Below are 14,142 nucleotides of genomic sequence, written 5' to 3'. Positions count from 1 at the left end.
CCAAATGTGACTAATTTGTAAATTAGTCAACTTTTCATGTTCAAAACTGTGCACTCTCCTCAAACAATAGCATGGTATTCTTTCACTGTAATAGCTACTGTAAATTGGACAGTGTAGTTAGATTAACAAGAATTTAAGCTTTCTGCCAATATCAGATATGTCTATGTCCTGGGAAATTGTCTTTTTACTTACAACCTCATGCTAATCGTATTAGCCTACGTTAGCTCAACCGTCCCACAGGGGACCCACCGATCCTGAAGGTTTTAACATTGTGGGAGGCAACCTGTCTGCCTCGGAATATATATATATAAAAAAAATGTATATATATATATATTTCTTTATTTAACCTTTTGTTTAACTAGGTAAGCCAGTTAAGAACAAATTCTTATTTACAATGACGGCCCACCCCAGCCAAACCTAACCCGGACGACGCTGGGCCAATTGTGCGCCGCCCTATGGGTCTCCCAATCACGGCCGGTTGTGATACAGCCTGGAATCGAACCAGGGTCTGTAGTCACGCCTCTAGCACTGAGATGCAGTGCCTTAGACAGCTGCGCCTCTCGGGAGTAAATGCACCTGCGTTTTCATACTCAGAACCCCAAAAACAGACAGTGCACATTGTTCAGAGCAGTCACTATACTTTATTTTAGTGGGAGAAATAGCATACAATTTATTCTGTACAATATTTAACAATCACTTTCAACCAAGCCCTGAAACTGTTTGTTAAATACTTGCAAAACAAAGGAAAAGATGGCATGTTTATTTTGATTGTAGGATGGCCATTTATGCTTATGGTGAGAATATCGGCAGAAAACACAAACCTCAGTTAAGTGACACCATTTCTATTGTGTGATGACAAAGTAATGTCAACGTAACATAGAAAATAAAAACGCCATAGCTGATCAAATCTCAGCTCATATTCCCACAACATTGTTAATTATACAAGTCTATGGTTGCACCATACAACTCGCCTTCAACACTGATCAATGTTGTGGGAACGTTGAGTGACAGCTAGGATGTCTGTCTGAGGTAAATTATGAGCCAATCCAGGGATTCTTTACTAGCATAAAGATATATAATAACAATACTTCTTCTTCTGAAAGAGAAGTTAGCATTGTCTGGGCCTTGACATAAATTAATAAAACCATTTTTAAAATACAATTACATATAAAATAAACAACAAAAATATTTTTGGGGAATATTATTAACAATAGAAAGGATTTTTTTATTCATTTTTTGCCTTGAGACCATATAAAACAACATCATGCTAAAATCACAATCTAAAACAATATTCATATGTACATACTGTGCATTTTCCATCCAGTCATCTACTAATGTCAGAGGGGTTTGGCTTTTAAGGGGGTATAATGTAGGCTAAATGTAATGTGTGCCTCCTTAGAAACATAACGGTGTCATAGAAACAAGTAATGTACTATTGTTTTACATCAAATAAACCTAGGAACCTTCTGAGGCAGGAGGGAGAGCATCTGTTTAGTGAGATGGAGCATTTGCACAGCAGCAGTGTTTTTAAAAAGTATGGAAAATATGGAAACATAAAGATTGGATTTGACTTTCCTCCTTGGCATCAGTGCTACAGATAATACAGTAAGTATATACCAAAATGGCAGCAGTAGCAAATCTGTCTCCCCTGCTTTTGAAGATTGCTCTGTTGTTGGCTCCCCATATCTACACTCCTGAATCAGTGGCTCAGGTTAGAGAGGAATAGCAAGAGTAGCATAGATGTCGGTGAGTGAGAGAATAATAAACCCTCCGAGCTACAGGCTTAGTCCTACAGATGCAGTGACCACTTTAAATCCATAACTTACATATCATTGTACTATTGAGATGGCATACAGTTATTGCCAGAGAGGATGTGCGGGTTTATAGTCAGAGAATAAACAAAAAACAGCTGATTTCATTGATTAAAAAACAAACGCTACATAGAGATTGAAAGTTGGTGCCATGGCAAGAAGCCACTGTCAGCCTCAACTTTGATTGCATACAGTTAACTGAGTAAAAGCGTAGTGTTACTATATCCCTGAATGTTATGTGGTAGGCTATAACAAAATAAGTCTGATGGAGAGAAGCATATAATTGAGTCACCAATGTTTGAGTACAATAGGACTACTAACATAACATATTCCGGGTTAGAATCTGAAAGCTGCAATTGGCCATTTGAATCTTTTTATGTCTTGTCTAAGGAGCACATAGCCAAAGTGGTGGACATGCTGTTAGTGTTGGGGAATACAAGATTGGAGGGGAACATATAGATTTGATCATGATGGCTACTTTAGTAATGTAGAACACCTGACATGATCTGAATAACCCCTCTATATGGACATCTACCTGAAAACCACACCAGCTGTAAAGGGTATGCACCCCTTGACTAAGTTGTCTCCAAAATAATGGCACGAGAATCAGTCAGCGCCTAAAAGCAGAGAGGACGGGGTCATAGAGTAACGTGTGCTTCCTGAGACGTATGTAAATATCAGACTACAAACAGAAAATACTACAACTAGGCCAGGGAGAAAGAGCATTACCGTTACAGCGGATTGTAGACATTTTACAGCGGATTGTAGAACACCTGACACCAGTGTCACACACTTTTACATAGAAAAAAAGGGGGGGGCATGCTTTTTAAATATTTTGTGGACACCGCAAATCTAATAAGGGAAATGCTTTTTAAATATTTTTTCTCTAATGTATTCATATTTTCAGGGATTTTCTTCTCAACATGTTTAAACGGTCTAAAAATGTTGGTAAAACAACAACGCTCACAGTCACATTTGAATAGCTGGGGCAACATATAAAATACACAAACAAAGGACTTAACAAGGCAAAAACACTGATTTGTGAATGGCCATTTTTGTTGGCATACTCCAGAATTTGAAAAAGCTTCAATACCAAACATGTCATCTGAATGTCGATGTCCTGTAGTGGTTTTAGTGTTACGAAGGAAAACATCATTTGTAGGATGTGAAACTGAGGTATACCTTGTTAAGAGACTCAAGAGGTTGATGGTTATTTTTATAGAAATGCTGTGAGGCAGGTCCGGATAAATAACCTTGATTACGCTATTTTCTCTCTTTCTCTGTTGATATATGTACAGCAGCGATACACAGACATTCAGAAGCTGTTTCTTATTGGCATTACAATAGTCATTCATAGAAACACAAAGAGCAAATGTGTTTAAAAACCAAGTTGCCCTTTTTTATACTGAAATTAAATTAACTGTGTTTGTGTCGGGATTCTTCTTCTCCCCTGTTCCTCCTTTTCTTAGAGAAAAAACTGAAGTCATTCCAGGAAGTACGTTTTCCTTTCTTTTACAAAAAAATTGTAATATAGGCCAAAAGGTCAACTTTAAAATGACTTTGTCCATTGTCAAGGTGTGTCCAGTGAGGGATCTAGATGATTGCTAGTTTGTTTTCCCATCACGCCCTCCCATTTTAAAATGACCCAGGCATGAGGAAGTCTTTAGGCACACATGTAGCTAAACGCAATAGGAACCAATTCAGACCTGGATAGTTCTCCATGAACCTAGGTCCACTGAGTGATTTTTGCCGCCACCTTGTGTACAATCACAGCGACGGATGTGGAACGAGTCTTGACCCTCTGCTCAGGGAGGTGAGTCTCTGTGGGGTCTGTTCTCCTGTCATTTGTTAACTCATACGCCTAGTCATAGGCTGGATTCTTTAGGGGGGTAGTCCACGTTGGTCACCATGGTGACAACTGTGACAATCTCCTCGGGCGCAGTGACGTTGTTGAGGCGCTGCATCTGCACGACGCGCTCCTCCACGCACCCCGCCGACAGGCGCGCCTCTGCCTCGTGGTCCCAGCACTCCTCGATGGTCTCACACAGCATGGTCAGACCCTGGGAGGGACAAAGCACACACATTAGCACACACACGTTTACCCTCTGCGACACAAGGGCACAATGACACACAGCAAACGAGGCCCGTGTGGCAGCATGGTGGACAGAGAGAACAGACGCCATTAGCTTAACTAATCTACTGTTACAGATCCACAGATTCGATAGGAGACACTAATAGTGCAGAAACTGTGAGAAGGAGGCTACTCAGCAGACATTTCAGAAATGTCCGCTATCTTCTAGACTGGGGGGGAGAGAAATCAGGCCACAAAGATGGTATCATTCTCCGATCAATAAGTGTCTGCGTTGGGTTCGAGTTAGGATGCTCTGCAGACAGTAGGGATTCCGACAAACCGTCTTAGCTAACCGTAGTCAAGACATAAACAGATGAGGTAAGCAGTGGCCTGGGCCATGGCAGGAAGAGACAGGTTTATACAGGGAAATTAACATGGAGCTATATTTAGCTATAATAGCCCATTGTAATGTTAATGTCAAAAGCTGTTCAGTATTTGTACTATTTTTTATGCTCTGCAGAGCTTCTCTGTACTCGATGTCCTTACTGTTCCATGATGATGGGTTTTGGTAGTCACTGTACTGCTCCTTCAGTCACATTATAGATTAAGATACATGGTGTATATATGATCTACTCACTGCGTGTTTCTGCCAGCACTCCCTGAGCGTGGGCCTCAGCTTTTTGTGGACCACTACCTCCTGCATGTCCTCCAGGGACGGGTGCTGGCCAATCTCCTCCTCAAACGGCAGCATGTACTCATCCACTGGGCCTGAACATACACACAGCACAATGTTACACACACATCTCAACACCACAGTGACCCATTCACAAAACAAAATGCAATCAATATAACAATAGTTTCTTTGAGCTAATAAAGAACATAAATCAGTGGTCAACTCAATCAGTGCTCTGAGTTTCTCATAAGGAATTCAGAGCTGATGCTTTCTGTGGTCTAATTAAGCAATAAGGCACGAGGGGGTGTGGTATATGGCCAGTATACCACGGCTAAGGGCTGTTCTTACACACGACGCAACGCAGAGTGCCTGGATACAGCCCTTAGCCGTGGTATATTGGCCATATACCACAAATCCTCAAGGTGCCTTATTGCTATTATAAACTGGTTACCAACGTAATTAGAGCAGTAAAAATACACGTTTTGTCATACCTATGGTATATGGTCTGATATACCACGGCTGTCAGCCAATCAGCATTCAGGGCTCGAACCACCCAGTCTATAACAGCTCTTGACCAGTGGAGGTCTCCCTCTGAGCCGGTGAGTTTCTCTGACCAAGCTCTAACTCCGAGTTGACCTCCAGTGATAACCACAGAGTGTTCCACATGCTGACCACAGACACTACCCAGGCTATGCCAGGTCACTACTGCTCCATGGAACCAGACAGACATAATCTATAACAACCGACTGGCCCCTGCTTAGACAGTGGTGGCCCTTGACCAGGACTATGCTAGTACTATGGCATTAAAGGACAATCCTCCTGGAGAGCTACTGGGTATACAGGCTTCTGCTTCAGCCCTACACTTGCACACCTGATTCAGCTAATCAAGGTGCCGAGTAAAGTTAGAACTAAATCCTGCGTTAGGGTAGCTCGCCTGAGAGTAGGGTTGGAAGATAATCGTGCTATCCAGGAGAAGGATTGGTCACCCCTAATGTATGGTCCTTCAAGGGAGTGTGCTCTTACCGTCGGCAGCCTTGCAGCGTGCGGCCAGCTCCCACAGCACCAGTCCCAGAGCATACATGTCTATCCTCAGGAATGAGTCCCGCTGGAAGTTGATCGCCCCCTCCAGGACCTCAGGGGCCATGTACCTCCGGGTGCCCACCTGGAAATGATAGTCAAACACACACTGATTTGTTCGATATCAATCTAAATCAATGGTCATGCTTGTTTTGGACAGTTTACAGTCAATTGTGGAATACGGTGTCTATTTTGGCATCAGGCAATACAAAGCTCAACTATTGACAAGCGGATTCTATGATGTAGAATGATCCAGTCATTTTGACATCATGGAACCATCAGACAGTCTCTCCACAACCTACATCCCATCACTCACCTGTCCGTGCGTGTCCCCAGCTGATTTCCCAGCCTCAAACCTCAGGGCCAGGCCAAAGTCGGCAATGCAGGCCGTCAGGTTGGACTTCAGAAGGATATTCTTACTCTTGATGTCCCTGTGGCTCACAGAAGAACAGAAACACACCAATGAGACAACAGACAGCGTGGGAGAGGAAAGCTACCCATCACTTACCATAATATTGTATAATATCTGGAAGCAGAGACATTTTGTTTGTGGAGGAAGGACGTGGATATAATACAATATATTTATTGGAAGACAAAAACATGGAGGATAGATAGGATAGGTGACCGGGGAAGATAGGAGAGCAGGGAGCTGACCTGTGGGCGATGGCAGGCTTGTGTCCATCCTTCAGACCAGGAATGTCTTCATGGAGGTAAGCCAGGCCTCGGGACATGGTCTGGGCTATGTGACACAACTCGTTCCATGACAACACATTGGCCTTCAGATAGTCTGTCAATGAGCCCTGGAAATGGAGGCAAGGTACAGCCAGTTAATATAACATAATTGTTAAATTCTAGCATGAGAACGTTGAATGAGTTCGGCTGAATGTGCTGTGGTCCTTTGGCCAGCAGGGGGGGGGCTGTACCTTCTCGTGGTAGGCTGTAATCAGCCACAGCTCTATGTCCATGTGGGTTCCCCTCTTCTCCGCTCCGAGGAAGTGGAGAAGGTTCTCATGCCTCATCCCGCTAAGATTGTAGATTTCATACTCATTGTGCCATGACTGCTTGTCCTGAGGATGACAAACAAGGCCACAGATTCACTACAAAGTCAAATGTATAACAACTAGTGAGTATTGGCTTTCCCCCCATTATTAGATTGCAAAGTATTTGGTAGGGTAAACAAATTGTCAAAGACACCAAAAAAACATTTCTTTAACTGGTTAAAACAGTATAATATACAGTCAGGTCCAAAATTATTGGCCCCGTTGATAAAGATGAGCAAAAAAGAGAAGCGAGCGTTGCGACTTTTCCTTTTCAATTATGATTGCATTTTTTAGTTACACCTCGATTCAAGTTGGTTCAGTGCCCTCCACTTCTTTCCAAAAATGACAGTATAAATAAATAATTCAAATAGTGAGCTATATTGTATGCTCAATTATTTTTGAAAATTATATAGTTTTATCCTAATACAATTGCTAAGAGAAAGAGATTTTGTTTAAAAAGTTATTAAAAAAATGATCTATCTAAAACAGATAGGGGTCAACATGATTGGCACCCCTGTTTCAATTATCCAGCACCCTCACATTGTGAGGATAACGACACTGAGGCTTTTTCTAAAATGTTTTACGAGATTAGAGAACACATTGGGGTGATCTTAGACCATTCCTCCATACAGAATCTTAAGATCCTTGATATCCTTTGTCTGCACTTATGGACTACCCTCTTCAATTCAAACCACAGGTTTTCAATGGGGTTCAAGTCCAGAGACTGAGCTGGCCATTACAAAAAATGTATTTTGTGGTCAATTAACCTTTGGTGGATTTTGATGTGTGCTTAGAGTTATCGGCTTGGTGGAAGATCCACTTTCAGCCAAGTTTCAGTTTCCTGGCAGAGGTAACCAGGTTTTTGGCTAAAATGTTCTGGTACTTGGTAAAGTTCATGATGCCGTTGACCTTAACAAGGGCTCCTGGACCAGTGGAAGTAGCCCCATAACATCAAAGATCCACCACCATATTTTGCAGTAGGTATGAGGTTCTTTTCTGCAAATGCATCTGTTTTTCGACACTAACCTACCACTGCTGCGTGTGGTCAAAGAACTCTATTTTCAAGTCATCTGACCATAGTACAGCCTGGAGTTTGCTAAACGGCATTGGCACTTGGATTGGAACCGGTGCTATGATGGTAAAAATAGAGCTCTTTTGACCTGTCTTTTTTTTTTTTTATGTTTGCATTACGCGTTAAACAAAATCTCTTTCTCTGAGCAATTGTATTAGTATAATATAATTTCCCTTTTTTAAATTATTATAAAAAAAATGTTTAGCATACAATATAGCTCAGTATTTGGATTATTTATTTTATAGTCTTTCTTGCTCATCTTTATAAAGGGTGTCAATAATTATGGACCTTGCTGTATGTATGTTCTGTCATTATGTCAGTTGGTGCTTAGTGGTCAATCGAGGCCACTGTGGGTTTAGTGATTGGCCTCTAAGCTAAAGGGCTGGTCAGCCCAGGAGGATTAGTTAGGGCCTGGAACTTTAAGACTGACGACGCCTCCTCTCTCTCCCAAAGAAGCAGGGAAAGCCACCCTCCCCTAGCCCTGCATTCTGCTGCAGGTGGTTAGTTAGTGGCTAACAGTACTGTACCTGAATGGGGAAGATTTTGACAGCCACATAATCATTGAGTAGCTGAGCCTTCCAAACGCAGCCGAAGCGCCCCCTGGCTTTGATCTCAATCAACTGCAATGGCTTCTGACCCAGGATGGGGGAAGGAGGCATGGGCCCTGGGTCCTACAAAGGAGAGGAGAGAAAAAGACACATCAACCTCACTGTTTATTACACAGAGGCCAAGCATCAAGTGCAACGCTTTGCATATCGGCATACTACAGTGACTAAAGAAGTAGGATACAAAATGGCTGCAGTGTAGCAGGGTCAATGGTTGGGCCATAACCTCAAGTCAAAGAAAAGGGAAACTTTAGAGCAGCTGCTGGGCTGGGCGCTATGAAGATTTGACAGAAGGGGCTTATGGGGGCTAGGGAAGTGGTGAGCTTGTTAAACTTAATCACCAACCTCTGTCTCCTCTCTGGACTACTGGATGAGGCCTGACCTACATAATGTAGAGTAGCAGGGGACGGACTACTCTGACTGACTGACTACTGCAGCACGTAATTATTCAACAGGGATGCACAGCCCTGGTCTGCAAGGAATCTAGCACCTGATTCACACTAAAGGGCCGGGTCAAACCGTACCGTGCTGGCTAGGATATTTTCTTTTCACATTGTTCTTTCTGGCTCGGTTTGGCTCAGTAGTGTAAAAAGGATATACCAGTCCAGGTGCGTCAATAGCCCCTTTGAAAGATAACAGAGGTGGGTTGATTTTTTAGTTTGAGGTAAAGTAATGGGACTACAGTTCCTGATCTGGAACTAGGAGTTCACATGGACTAGTCTGGGCCTTTCATGTCTATACAGCTCTGGTCTGTGCTACCCATAAATCATGTTTTATAGGCATATCCTTCATAGCTCCAGACAGTACTAAAGAGAGACCTTTACCTTGATTCCATCAAGGAAGAGAACTACAAAGGCAGGCTTATGATGTTGATGACAGACCGATAAAGGGGTGTTCTGGTCGCAATACTGACTGAGCATGACCTTTATGTGTCTACAGAATGTGTTGTAGGTCTATAGACTATTGTATGTTGAACCTATGGGTTTATGTCCGGAGGTGTAGGTGGGGTGGTCATATGGCTGTGTGTGTGTGAATGATTCTGCCCAGGACCTATGGTGACCTTTTCCGTTAGCTAAAAAACATTTGTCAGCAGAAGCGATTGTCTGTTTCCTGTGTAAACTGGCTGTGTGGGGTGGTGAGTTTCTGGGCCTCTAATCAAAGCAGAACATCTCTGCTGCTACCTAACTCACTCACAGACCTGAAGGACCACAATATCTACAGCCTGCAGGTCACATAATAATATTGTGTTTGTTATTTGTCCTCTAATGGTTGAGTTGAACAGCAAGGAAAGTAGTGAACCTCTATATCTATACAGAATGGTTGTCTTTCCCCATGGGGTGTACACATAATGGCCTGCGTGCACATTGCTACTGTATGTGTACAGCCACAACGGGAAGGGAACAAAGAATACACTGATTAATGACAGCAAAGGGTGGAACAGGAAGGAGGAGGGACACCAAGTGAAAGAGGAAAACATATCAGGCAGGATGTATAGGCTTGGCCTAAAGCATGCAGCTCAGGCTTAACTCCAGCTACACCCTGCACCTCCAGCTGCGTTCACAATGTTCAAGGTCATGTTTACGTTTCCATTCTCTCAAGTGTCAATCATTGCACAGGCACTGCTGAAAATGAAAACAATGCAATTTTATGGTCCAGTTGTCCCTGTAGGCTAGGACAGGGTGGAGAGGCCTAACATTTATCATCTTTATGAGTCATTCTTTTGTCTTCAACAGGCGAATCAATACTGTTGTTTACAAGATATTGAGAATGGTTATCCTTGTACTGACTTAGTTATAAAGCAAACCAGCAGGTGGTGGTTTGCTTCTGTTCAAAATGGTTATTTGGTTATTTTATATTTAAGAAGCCTATAACTGTGTGTCTGTGTGTGTGTTCTTAGCCACCATTCTCCCACCCCTCCCTTCCACCCCATATTGATATAAGCCACCATATCAATCATTTCACCATCACGTTCTTTGGCTGCATTCATAGCATGCTCGGTCTCTTGCGTTCCAACCACTGAGGCATCGGTCCATGCACTGCGACTCTGCTGCAGAATCCCAAGCAGGACAGTGGATTTAACATATATCCGTGCACTATAAAACACCATTAAGGAGCATCACAAAAGTAAAATATAGTGCGCCGTTACAACTGAAATAGAAATGAATAGTGTATTTGAGGAAGTGGCAGGCTCAAGCTTGAGGGATATGATAAATCATATTCATAAGAGATGCAAAAACAAATCCAACCAATAAACAGTCCTCAGTGAACAGATTGTACCCAATTGCTGAATGAGAGAGACTTCTCTTACCTCTATCATAATATGAAAGGCGTGCTAGTTAAGGAAAGAAAACAACATTTCCAGCATGAGAGACATGGAAGCACAGAGAGTGGCAAAATAAATGACAATTTAGCTGATGACCTATGGACCGAGAATATAACACCACTCCTCTCCTTGTTATGACCTGACCTAGGATCAGGGACACCATGGTTTGTCCTGGGAGTCAACCATGCCTTCAACTGACCTCAATTCAGTTCACTGGAAGCTGTGGAGGCGAACAACAAGAGTGGGCCATTTTTACAAAGCAACATCTGGAATGAGTAACCAGTCAACCGTGAGTTCCGCTGCTCACCTGCAGCCAAGTTTTCAAGTCACGACAGCGTCTGAGAGTCCATTAGGCCGCCTGTCTGCCTGAGAAAGCTTTCTATTTCTCTTTACTTTACACCCCGTTACAAAACCATCATATTGAAGCGCCAGCCAATTCATTCCTACACCATTCACACACAACTGGCTAAAGGCAATAGGGGTGAAGTGAGTGAGTGACAGTACTCACGGCTAAGGCAATAGGGGTGAAGTGAGTGAGTGACAGTACTCACGGCTAAGGCAATAGGGGTGAAGTGAGTGAGTGACAGTACTCACGGCTAAGGCAATAGGGGTGAAGTGAGTGAGTGACAGTACTCACGGCTAAGGCAATAGGGGTGAAGTGAGTGAGTAACAGTACTCACGGGGTAAATCATACATACTAATGGTGTGTCACAATGGCACTATGTTTAGCGTGTGTGTGAGGAGAGAGGCTACTGCTAACTCCAGGTTTTCAAGCCCAGCTATGTGTGCATATTACAGAGTGTTCAGCCCCAGGATGCTATAAAAATGACAAGTTGACGGTAAGCATTTCAGTGGCTGCCAACAATTCCCCCAGAATTCGCAATGGCTATTAGAGAGTGTGATTACGCTTCTGGTCCCTTCCCTCCCCTGACACACCGCCAAGCGAGCACACGCTGTTCTCACAAGCACAGGAGCATGCGCACACAAATGTGCACAAACACATACACACACACACATCCCTGGCAGCACTGCTGCAGCTAAATGCTACTGTAGCATGTACATTTATTTCAGCGAGTGTGTGTGACTCAGTAATAAGTGTGTGAGTGAGAGAGCAAGTGATGCATGTGTATGTGTGTGCAAGCACGTAAGAGCCTGCACAAGACATAAAGCCCATGAGAATGTCAGAGAGTCAAGACTAGAGTATAAATAAGAGTATAAAATTCCAAGCAATGGTAACGCCTGTGAAATAAAGCTGACCAAGGACTTAAAAGGACCCAGGTGGCAGTAAGCGAAATACGACAAGACAGGTGCACTCTGCTTGATTTGTCTGTCTGTCACTTCAGTGAGACCTTGGTAGTGGAGAGAAAGCAAGTGTTGGAAGGACATTAAGTAGGGTTAAAAGCCCTTGCGCCCTCTCTCCTCTCCCTCTCCGCTGAAGGACATGCTTACTCAGAGGGTGCCTTTAGAAGGCTGATGAATAATGAACAAGCATTCCTCTCCTCTCTTATCCCGCTCTTTTCCTCTCGGATCACATTGCACTCCGGGAATGGAGGTTGAGCCCTAGCCAAACAGCAAACCAGAGGAATGACCAATCAGTGTGTGTGTGTGTGTGTGTGTGTGTGTGTGTGTGTGTGTGTGTGTGTGTGTGTGTGTGTGTGTGTGTGTGTGTGGGGACCAGAAGTCCCCACAAGAATAGCAAACAAACAAAAATGTGATCAACTGGGGACATTTTGTTAGTCCCACAAGGTCAAATGTTATTTTCTAGGGGGTATAATTTGTGTTAGAATTAGGTTTAGGAGTGTCATGACTTGCCCTGGGGGGAGGATCATAGCCCTCCGTCCCCTACAGTTTTATGACTTTACGACAGGTCATAAATACCTGGTAGAAACTGCCATGCAGTATTGAGGGAGAGTCTACCAGAACAAAGAGCTTCTCTTAGTTCAAAACTCCTAATCACCAAAATGGGGGAATTAAACAATATTTCTACTTTTGAGAATGTGGGAACGGTCCATGGACACTTAACTTCTTGGGGCTATGTGGGACGTTAGCGTGCCACCCGTGGCGCACCCTATCAACAGCAGGTGCATTTCAAGAGCGGCAAATTTGAAACCTAATAAATGTCAAAATTCAAGTTTTTCAAACATACAACTATCTGACACCCTTTGAAAGATAAACATCTCCTTAATCTAACCACGTTGTCCGATTTCAAAAAGGTTTTACGGCGAAAGCATAAAGTTAGGTTATGTTAGGAGAGTACATTGACAATAGCTGTGTGTAATGTATTGTCGATTCAAAGACAGGCGTCACCAAAACCATAAAATCAGCTAAAATGATGCACTAACCTTTTACAATCTCCATCAGATGACACTCCTAGGACATTATGTTAGACAATGCATGCATTTTTAGTTCTATCAAGTTCATATTTATATCCAAAAACAGCGTTTTACTATGGCGTTGATGTTGAGGAAATCGTTTCCCTCCAATAACCGGCAGTCAAGTCATCGCAACAAAATAATGAATTAATATTAGAAAACATTGGTAAAATACTATATTGTCATTCAAAGAATTATATATTTACATCTCTGGAACGCAATCGACTTGCCAGATTTAAAAATAACCTTACTGGGAAATCACACTTTGCAATAATCTGAGCACTGCGCCCAGAAAAATACGCATTGCGATACAGACTAACCGCCATGTTGGAGAGATCTAAAATCGAAAATACTATGTAAATAATCCATTACCTTTTGATTCTCTTCATCAGATGTCACTTCCAGGAATCCCAGGTCCATAACGAATGTAGTTTTGTTCAAAAAAGCTCATCATTTATGTCCAAAAAGCTCCGTGTTGTTAGCACATGATCTAAGCCAGCCGGACTTCACTTCACATTGTTTGAACGAACGTAAATATATTTTTTCCGTTCGTTCAAACATGTCAAACGTTGTATCGCATAAATCATTAGGGCCTTTTTTAACCAGAACATGAATAAAATTCAAGGCGGACCATTGGGTTCTCTTTTAAAACGTTTCGGAATGAGAGTACCCACCATGAACTCGTGCGCCAGGTGTCTAATGGGCCATCACCGTTCCAAGGCTCTTCTTCGGTCAGATCTCAGAGTAGAAGACTCAAAACACTTTGTAAAGGCTGGGGACATCTTGTGGAAGCAATAGGAAGTGCCAAAACATTCCTCAGCCCCTTTGTTTTTCAATGGCATAGGCTTAAAGTCAATTCAACACATCAGGTATCCACTTCCTGTCAGAATCTGTCTCAGGGTTTTGCCTGCCAAATGAGTTCTGTTATACTCACAGACACAATTCAAACAGTTTTAGAAACTTTAGGGTGTTTTCTATCCATATATATATATATATATATATATATATATATATATATATATATATATATATATATATATATATAAGTATATGCATATTGTAGTTACTGGGTAGGATTAGTAACCAGATTAAATCGGG

The 14,142-nt window shown here is 42.6% G+C and overlaps 1 protein-coding gene across 1 annotated transcript in view; it reads right to left on the bottom strand.

Moving 5' to 3' along the window:
- Nucleotides 1-621: 621 nt before the first annotated feature.
- Nucleotides 622-14,142, bottom strand: part of LOC115160846 (activin receptor type-2A) — a 48,992-nt gene continuing 35,471 nt past the window's right edge. Inside the window, exons 5-11 of the mRNA XM_029711324.1 lie at nucleotides 8,272-8,415; nucleotides 6,556-6,699; nucleotides 6,287-6,432; nucleotides 5,949-6,063; nucleotides 5,579-5,717; nucleotides 4,520-4,650; nucleotides 622-3,871 (exon numbers count right to left, since the gene is read on the bottom strand). Of these exons, the coding sequence (XP_029567184.1) occupies nucleotides 3,677-3,871; nucleotides 4,520-4,650; nucleotides 5,579-5,717; nucleotides 5,949-6,063; nucleotides 6,287-6,432; nucleotides 6,556-6,699; nucleotides 8,272-8,415 (1,014 nt within the window). The 3' untranslated portion in view covers nucleotides 622-3,676. The remainder of the gene's footprint in view (nucleotides 3,872-4,519; nucleotides 4,651-5,578; nucleotides 5,718-5,948; nucleotides 6,064-6,286; nucleotides 6,433-6,555; nucleotides 6,700-8,271; nucleotides 8,416-14,142) is intronic.

Source organism: Salmo trutta, chromosome 24 (genome assembly GCF_901001165.1).
Source record: "Salmo trutta chromosome 24, fSalTru1.1, whole genome shotgun sequence".
In the NCBI taxonomy this organism is placed as follows: domain Eukaryota; kingdom Metazoa; phylum Chordata; class Actinopteri; order Salmoniformes; family Salmonidae; genus Salmo; species Salmo trutta.
The sequence above is the reverse complement of the archived record's forward strand: the minus strand, read 5'-3'. Positions and strand labels throughout refer to the sequence as shown.